Source organism: Coregonus lavaretus, assembly GCF_964263955.1.
Source record: "Coregonus lavaretus genome assembly, chromosome: 3".
Taxonomy (NCBI): domain Eukaryota; kingdom Metazoa; phylum Chordata; class Actinopteri; order Salmoniformes; family Salmonidae; genus Coregonus; species Coregonus lavaretus.
This window is the reverse complement of record NC_139990.1, coordinates 14,852,808-14,862,246: the sequence shown is the minus strand read 5'-3', so window position 1 is coordinate 14,862,246 and position 9,439 is coordinate 14,852,808. Positions and strand designations below refer to the sequence as shown.

Sequence of the window (9,439 nt, the reverse complement as noted above, 5' to 3'; positions counted from 1 at the left end):
GCTGACTGATACAATCTTGATGAAATACCTAGACATATAAGGGTCAACATAGTTAAGGCATGAGCCTAATTGTCTGAGTTGAAAACATTTTGAACAGTAATTGGTCCATAGCGGGTTAATTGTAGGCCTATGTATCCCCTGGCAGTAACGCCCACAGAAGAACAGCACACTCAAACCCATGACTGGATCCACTAGAGGTTGTGATGTGTGATTTAAGGACATCATAAAGCTGGAAAACACTGTTTTATTTTCACGAGAGCTTGCATTCACAGATTAAGAAAACATGAAAGAACTAATGACACCCAAGCAGTGGATATGACAAAACTGAAAATGCATTTAGTTGATCCATACTAAACCCTCTGTATTGAAAAGTGAGTCTAATGTCACAGGAAGGTTAGTAGATTAGCGAGTGTTGAGTAGACTGCCCAGTAGAGAGGTTACACTCAGGGCCAGGAGGGCGAGACTCCCCAGGCCACAGCAGGCAGAGTTGACAGGCATGTTGAGATAACCGTCCAGTCTGAGACATGAGACAGACCCAGCCACACAACACTCCTTGTGGCATTGGTACGAGCTGAAGGGACCACACTTAGTACGCTGTCTGCAGTCTCTGGAGCATCCAGCACTCCACACTGCCACGTATGTATTCCAGGTGACCTGGCTTGAGGCTTTCTTGAGCTGTGGGATAGTGTATGGTGTATCAGTTGTATTTATCATCATCACTATCAATATCATCCTTGTGATCATCATCACCATCAGCAGTAGCATAATCATCATCATTAACAACAACACTTCATCCATGAACAGTTAAGATTCAGGTTAACTTACATGTTGATAACCAAGCCTATTGAATATTGACATTGCATGGTAAAGACGTTTGTTAGAAAGCCACAATAGGAATGGGTGTCTTCTTACCTCACAGAAGTCCATGCCCTCCTCACACAACTCCTCAATGGCCTTCATATGTTTGTAGCATGTTATTCCGATGCAGCTAAATATTTTACAAGTCCTCATCTGTGAAGGAAAGCAAATTATAATTTATAATGTATGCTGAAAAGTTGACATTTTTGCAAAAATTGCCAGTATTTTGCATTTATTTGTAAGAAATGTCTAGTACCTTCTTCCCAGTCAAAGCAGCATTTACAGTCATGCCTCCCATTGTGGATATGGTGGATCTTGGAGTAGCTGTAGTGGTAGGCTCTGTGGTGATATTATAGTTCTCAGTTTGGGTTGTACTGGAGGCAATGGAGCCTTGGTCATCAATGTCCTTGCCCTCATCTTGAGTATGGTTTCCATTGGTCTGAGATGTTTGTATGACATCAATATAGTTCACTAACTCATTCTTGAAAGAAGGGATGAGGTTCATATCATCTGCTTCGGTGTTGCTTCTCTCCATCTTGAGTGTAGAGGAGATGTTTGTGATGTAATCTTGAGCTTTGGTGTATTCTCCCCCAGTGTGGGATGTAGGGAAGAGTTCCTTGTTGCTGTCTGTATTGTAGTAGTCTCTTCCTGGTGCGACAGTGGTGGTGTGAATGGTTTGGCTGTTTTCAGTCTTTGACCTGGTTGTGTATATGGGATACAGTTTGCTGATGATTGTGGTGGGTTGGGTGGTTTGAGCAACGGTCATCTTGGGGTCATTTGTGGAAGTTGGATGTTGGTCTCCCACAGTATTCTTAATGGTTAGATTCAAAAGCACTAAATGATAATGAATTGATCATCAATGAGTTATAATCAAACTTCATTAAATATCTCAGCTATTAAAACATCAACATAAATCAGGGATAATCAGATAATAAATATCAGTGATGTTATAATCTTACCAAGAACAAATACAACAGATCTCCTTTGAGGACCGGAAAGACCAAGGACTCCTGCTTTCAAATGGTAAAATAAAAATGGAAATCAAGGTCAGTTCTGTCATTATGGAGCAAAAAACCAACTGATATTTACTGGACTACTGATATTGATTAGGTAAGGTGATGACGATACCTCTGAAGTCCTGTTTTAAAAACATCTTTAGCTTACTTCCCCCAGCAGCAGACGTGTGGAGAATTAACCTGCAAAAGTGTAGCATGAGTCCCAGTACAAACAGAGCGCATACAAACAGATCTGATACTCAGGCACGCAATGGTGTGTTAATTAATGGTTTCAGATTCTCAGTCATGTGATGTCGTGGGCATTGTTATGTTGGTGAGCGGAATATTCATAAACACGTTATAAATCCATCTAGTTAGTGTTGTCCCTGGGGTCCAAGAGTACTTGTAGAACACACTGTGGTCGTTTTATGATCCCCTCAGGATACACTTTGCCCAGACCAGGAGCCAGAACTGCCATCTCAACCCGTCACCTAAGGAAATGCTTATCTCCTCTCCTAATTACTTTTAATGGGTGCAGCCTGGAGACTGGTAATGTGGTCATGTGAATTAGTGCCCAATTAGAGTGGTAAACAATGAAATGCTATCATGCCCATATCCCTGTTTAATACATGTTTATATATGACCATTTATGATGACTGTTGGATGGTGAATATTATGGATAAACACAGACCAAATCCAACATCAGATCCACTGTTCTTTTAGTAATATTCAGACATATTTCTTCCCTCAACTGTACTCTTATATTGGCAAACTGATCCTGTGTCAATTTGCATGTCATAGCTAGCAAGACATGCTACATGAAAGAACAATATTTAAATCATTAACAGCTCACTCAAATACAGTACTAGTGTCTTATTTGTTTAATGCCAAAAAGACTGCTGTGCTGAGAAAGCATCTTAAATGTTTTAATGAATGTATGAATTAGTAAATAAAGGTGAATTTTCCTTACCAGGCAAACAGAGGAATCAGTGAGCAAGTGTGAATATATCTATAGACTCCCCTCCTCTCTCTTCCTCTAGTACACTCCCTTTAAAAGGGACTTGTCCTCCACGTGACAATGGGAGAGTTCTTCCAAACAATTGGTCCTGTCAAAGCACCATTGGATGTACAAAAATATGTAATCACCCATAAGGGAATGGGCAGTGGTTCAGGTAATTCCTTAAGCAACTCGTTAAGACATTAGAATTGCTTTCTACTAGAACAAATAACTCAGAAACAACAATGGTGACAAATAGTACTCATTTATTATTAGAATCAATGGCTGTTTCATTTCAAAATGGTTGTCAAAGGGAGGAATTAATAAAAACAACATTACAGCTTACAGTTAAAGATAACAGATGAAGTGTAAATGAAAAGGTAAAAGAAAACATTTTTTCACTGGGCATCACGTTGCGCTTCAGAAGGTTCCGGAAAGGTTTACATGTCATGTCTTGGTCGGTTTCCTCTCTACAGCAGACCCTGTCTCTTCAGGTCCTCATAGGTCTTCTTGTTGACCACGTTTCCACTGGAGTCCTCGTACTCCTCCTCTGTATCTGGTTGCCACCGCTCTGATGCCTTCTGTGACTTCAGCTTTGACCACACTGGGTTAAAAAGACATGATTATTATCCAGAACTTGGACTGAATGACCAGTCATTTTTCATTCTTTATTTAACCAGAAAAGACCCTTGCGGTCAGAAACCTTTTTGCGAGGGCAATCTGGATGTACAACTACACCGGAAAATATTTATTGGTCTGGTAACACTTTTTTCTCTAACATGATTCTATTCAACCCAAATAACAATACTCATTCTTTTCACTTGTGTCATCTGCCTCAGCCTCTATAAGGGCTGTAACAGAACTACTTACGAGAGACAGCGTCCTCGATCTGGGTGACGTTGGCAAAGTGAGCCGTGTTGGGAATTCCCAGGCAGCGCATGCCATGGGCGTGACGCCACTCCTGAGGGGTGAAGACAACAGGCGACAAAATATTAGCTAGCAGTAATATTAACTAACCATGGCCAACATGCTCTTTATCATCTGAGAACAGAATTAGTCCAGTTCTAAAATGGAATCCTTTGCAGTTTAACTTATTATGCAAATATCAAAACAAAAGGAGGACATTGATATAACACTGTAATAACCGAATATATGACATTGTAATAATAATACGCAAATAATAATTATACGAATAATGTTGAACAGAAATCTGAACATACTGCAAAGTGCCTCTGGAAGGCCTTGGGTCCTCTGTACGTGTAGTTTCCACAGATCTCACAGTTATAGTTGATGTTCAGGCCATGGAGTTTATACAGCCAGTATGGAATGGGCTAGAACAATTTAAAACAAGGTTAGCGTGGTGGCATGCAACCGCTGTACAATAAACTCTGAATAAAAAAACACTATTATTAATAACACATAATCATTTGTATTTCATTACTATTGCAGAGCTGTTCCACAGCTAGTACATAGGTCTGATGTCAAGGTCTGCCTCCATACCTTTCCATCCCAGCCGAGAGGCAGGTTCTTGGGGTTGTAGATGATCTCGTTGTCCTCATCTTCACTCTCACTCTCACTGAGCTGCTCCTCCTCTTCCTCCTCTCTCTCCTCTCCTGTCCGGGCCTGCTTCCTCTGCACGTTCTCATGGGTCAGCTGCCTCTGCTCCTACAGTGCCAAAGACAATCAGATGGAACTGTTAACAGGTGTTAGTGTGGTTATCGGGAGTAACACACACCCATTGCATGGCCGGAACAAACCATTATATAAAGACCCATTTCATAAGTCGTCCTCACAACTACAGACATTCATTACATACGATTGTGAAAATATGTAAAAGGAGTCATCCTTGGCAGCTTTTACTTACCCCCAGGATTTCCACATACTCATAAATCTGAGACTCCAGGAAGGCGACTTCTTTGTTACGCTCTGTGTCTCTGCAGAGATTAGAATGGTCAATAACACGGCTATAACATGCTATCAGGTGAAGAAAAACATAAAACATGCAAATGTTTAACTGACAATGACATACTTCTTGGGTCCCTTGGACTTAGGGTTCTTGGCGAACAGGGAGGGATCCAGAGATTCCAGGGATTTGCCTTTGGTGCTAAACAGCCTCTGAGCTCTCTCCTCCAGGGTTCTGTGGGGTCACATACACATTTAGCCACATACACCCATTTAGCAACCTTACATCGGAGACACCCAGTCCGATATTAGTAATCATTACACCGTCTATCTATACTCCTAGTCTACGGCTGGAATATTATGTCATTACAATACAATGTTCCAGTTACAGTTATAATATTCTAATTACAACACTGTTATTACAGTATTCCAAGTTTAATGTATGTCCATAGACGACCTCCCAGCCACAGAAGAGCATGCTTATTGCTTACCCTCCACATTTCAGGCCCAGGGCCATAAGGGCAGACTTCAATCTGTCCAGACCCAGGGAAGCCAACTCCTCCCAAGAGGAGAAAGCAGAAAGGTCTAAATGAGCTCCGGCGTGGGTCAGAGCACTGCTCGTCTCTTTCTAGAACAGCGGAAGAGAATAAAACATTTAAATCATTTAAACTCCCATATAGACCATCACTATAGTAGTCCTCTTCCCCATCTTGGACACTCACTGGCCAGCCAGGGAAGGTCCCCATCTCCCACTTCTTCTCAAACTCTCCCAGGATCTTGCCGTAGAGATCATTCTGGTCCAGCAGAGGTTTGACTCTCTCTGTGTAGTCCTGAAGGTACTCCAGGAGCATCTCTAAGTACCTGTAGAACACCGAACACAGGTGTCACACAACCTGATGGAAAAACATGCAGAGGAGAACTACCTCCAACCAAATTAATACAAGGTACTAGAATCCAATAGGAATACATGTAGTGCATTTACAGTACAATCACAAAGAAAATGTCTGTACAATAAAGCAAATTGTTAAATTTTTACATTACATTTTAGTCATTTAGCAGACGCTCTTATCCAGAGCGACTTACAGTTAGTGAGTGCATACATTTTCATACTGGCCCCCCATGGGAAATGAACCCACAACCCTGGCGTTGCAAGCGCCATGCTCTACCAACTGAGCTACAGGGGATCTAAATATGCTTACTTTTTGTATTCAGCATTCTTTCTGTCCTTGGAGACGTCAAACAGCTGGTCAAATGAGGAAAGGTAGCTGATGTACTCCAGTTTCTGAAACAGAGAGGGCAGAAAGTTAGGCTTTAGTATAGTTTTACATTAGACTAGGATGAAGAGTATTTAGAGTATGGAGAGTGGACACCTTACCTCTGCCCCTTTCAGGTTGATGAACTTCCGATAGCAGTCATGGAGATCCAGGTAGCGTCCGTACGCCTCCTCATCACTGAACTCCACCATGTCTGGGGAAAGATCACATAAATCATTACATTAACACCTACACTGACTATGACAATGATTCCACCACCATACTGTAGAAAGCTCACTCTGTGTTTCTTCAGTTGGGTTCTCTCTAGCCTTGACCAGCTCGTCAAACTCCACAGACATGGGCACACAGATCTGAAACAACAACGTACAGATTTAGCCACAGCAGCAGACATGCTAAACCCTGATGAAGGTTTGTTGACCTAAACTTTGGTTCAAGATTTGGTTTCAGACATTTATTGTGGAACATGCAATAACACAAATTATTACTTTTTTTCCTTCATGCATCTGGAACTGTAGAATTACATATAGAATTATATAATAGTTATTTAAAGGGGCAATCTGCGATTGGTGTATCTATTTTTGGACTATTAAATTAATTACATAAACCCATTGATTCTTGAAGAATAACTTAAAAATGCCTCATGCACTTAGTTCACCTGTCATACCCCACCAGAAGCCAACATATAAGCTTGTTTTACTCCATTGTTTATAAACAACGTAATTGTAAACAAACTAGTGAATAGCCTCAAAACACGTCGCAAACTATACTTTTGATATCATGGATGGTCAGTCCTAGCTCTGTCTATGAATTTGAGTGGTTACATTTCTCATGCCCCATCCCTCAGCTTTTTACCAAAAGTCCTGTGTAGCTCAGTTGGTAGAGCATGGCACTTGCAACGCCAGGGTTGTGGGTTTGATTCCCACGGGGGACCAGTATGAAAAAATGTATGCACTCACTAACTGTAAGTTGCTCTGGATAAGAGCGTCTGCTAAATGACTAAAATGTAAATGTAAAAGTGTCATTGTTTGAAATGCAGATTACCCCTTTAAAACGGATCTCTGTGTCTGGAACTACTTAGGGTTTTTGAGAACCTTCTCAATAGAGACGATATACACTGAGTGTATTAAACATTAAAAACGCCTTCCTAAAAATGAGTTGCATCCCCCCCTCCCTTTTGCCCTCAGAACAACCTCAATTCAACTGGGCATGGAGTCTACAAGGTGTCAAAAGCATTCCACAGGGATGCTGGCCCATGATGACTCCAATGCTTCTCACAGTTGTGTCAAGTTGGCTGGTGGACCATTCTTGCTTGATACACATGGTAAACTGTTGAGCATGAAAAACCCAGCAGCATTGCAGTTTTGACACAAACCAGTGCACATTGCAACTACTACCATACCCCATTCAAAGGCACTTAAATATTTTGTCTTGCCCATTCACCCTGAGTGGCACACATACACATTCCATGTCACAATTGTCTCAATGCTTAAAATCCTTCTTTAACCTGTCTCCTCCCCTTTATCTACATTGACTGGAGTGGATTTTAAAAATGACATCAATAAGGGATCATAGCTTTCACCTGGTCAGTCTATGTCATGGAAACACCTGGTCAGTGTATGTCATGAGCCGGTGTTCTTAATGTTTTGTATACTCTGTGTACTTCTGACATGATATCTTCAGTTTACAGCTAGGACAGACAGCAAGGAGCTGATAAAAAAGTTGACCTCATTAGGATGCTTCCTGTGGAACTCCTTGATCTGTTTTAGTCTGTTGTAGAACTCTGCAAACTCATTTGGTCCTGAGATGGCGTTCAGTTCATCCTTCCTCATACTGTCGAAAGAGAAAGCAACAATATTACACCACTGATTTACTCCACATAACAAGGCTGATCATGCATGAGCACTTGAAACAAACACATTACATACGTTTGCATACACACAAACTTACCCATCTTTGTCTTCATATGCTTCCCTGACAGTTGAGCTCACGTCCATGTATCTCTGAAAGGATGACAAAGCTTGTTATCAAAAAATACTGTCACATCATGCATGTCCTAGACAAGTAGGCTATTAGCCACAAGACAAGTGAATATGAAAATACAGGTCCAACTTGTTAGTGTTGTGATGTTTCAATATCACATAGAATACTCACATCCAACATTGCTCTTGTTCGATGGTCTGAGTTTATTTGTTCGCGTAACTGTTTGAGAAGAAAAATCCATAAATATTAACTAGAATGCAAAGCCAGAAACTGGACCAAACACCATCCCCATTGGGTTTTATTTACTAGTTAGCTAGCTGACGTTAGCTAACAAACTAGCCAAATAACTAATGCAGCTAACTGAATACAATAGTTGCCAGATAAATTGTAACTGGTTAATAACACATAAGTTACTATTCCCAGCAATAACGTTAGATGATCTAAATTTGTTTATAATGCTTTGAATCAATGAACGTCTTCATTAGCATTAAACAGCATTAGCATTGATGCAACACATACTGTGGTTTTCTTATGCATCATTTCCTTTGTTTTGGCATCCAACAGCCTTTCCTTCTCCTCATGGTAGCGACGTTGTTGTTCTAAAATCGTCTCCATTGTTATTTTCTGACCAACAAATTACAGAAATAAGGACTTGAACAATGAATGCCCTGAAACTTCGGCTACATTTATTTTCAATGGCGCATGTTGCGACCGAGAGGAAGTAGTTCCATAGCAGGGTTGCCAGGTCAAGATAAAATGTTTAGCCCAATGACCACTCAAAACCTGCGAAAAAGGCCTGAAAACTAGCCCCCCAAAAAAATTCACAGCAAGAGAGGAGTTGACATATCTATACAATAAACCCTTTTTCCATAACGTTATCGAGCCAATTAAGAAGGAATATCATAGTAACTTGTAACGACGTTAGAAGCAAAATTCGGGTTTCCTCAAAATAATAATTATTGCATGCTATGACATGACATAATAAAGGAATTTGAATATGTGACAAGAGAAAAGATAATTCACCTTTATTAAACTCGCCAGATCATTTTCCATCAATGGATGTCAATTTAACTCGCTTGACTGCTATGATTAAGCAATAAGGCACAAGTGGATATGGTGTATGGCCTATATCCCACGGCTAAGGGCTGTTCTTAATCACCAATCAAAGCAGAGTGCCTGGATACAGCTGTTAGCCATGGTATATTGGCCATATACCCCAACCCCCTTATTGCTATTATAAACGGGTTACCAGTAGAACAGTAAAAAAGTAATGTTTTGTTATACCCGTGGTATATGGTCTGATTTACCACGGCTGTCAGCCAATCAGCATTCAGGGCTCGAACCAAGTTTATAATTGTAAATAAATGCCCTTTGCGCATGTGAATAACTATAGCTAAATCCAACAGGAGAGTTTGAGTGATGAAAGTTGGACA

At 40.7% G+C, this 9,439-nt stretch overlaps 1 protein-coding gene across 1 annotated transcript; it reads right to left on the bottom strand.

Moving 5' to 3' along the window:
• Positions 1 to 3,096: 3,096 nt before the first annotated feature.
• LOC311117487 (splicing factor 3A subunit 3) lies at positions 3,097 to 8,933 on the bottom strand. The gene is made up of 15 exons (XM_084157528.1): positions 8,526 to 8,933; positions 8,178 to 8,225; positions 7,974 to 8,026; positions 7,751 to 7,856; positions 6,304 to 6,376; positions 6,128 to 6,219; positions 5,952 to 6,034; positions 5,475 to 5,613; positions 5,244 to 5,380; positions 4,880 to 4,987; positions 4,715 to 4,784; positions 4,351 to 4,515; positions 4,071 to 4,181; positions 3,721 to 3,811; positions 3,097 to 3,454 (listed from the first exon to the last, which is right to left on the bottom strand). The coding sequence occupies exons 1-15, from the start codon at positions 8,619 to 8,621 to the stop codon at positions 3,321 to 3,323; spliced, it is 1,506 nt and encodes a 501-aa protein (XP_084013654.1). The 5' UTR covers positions 8,622 to 8,933; the 3' UTR covers positions 3,097 to 3,320.
• Positions 8,934 to 9,439: the final 506 nt, after the last annotated feature.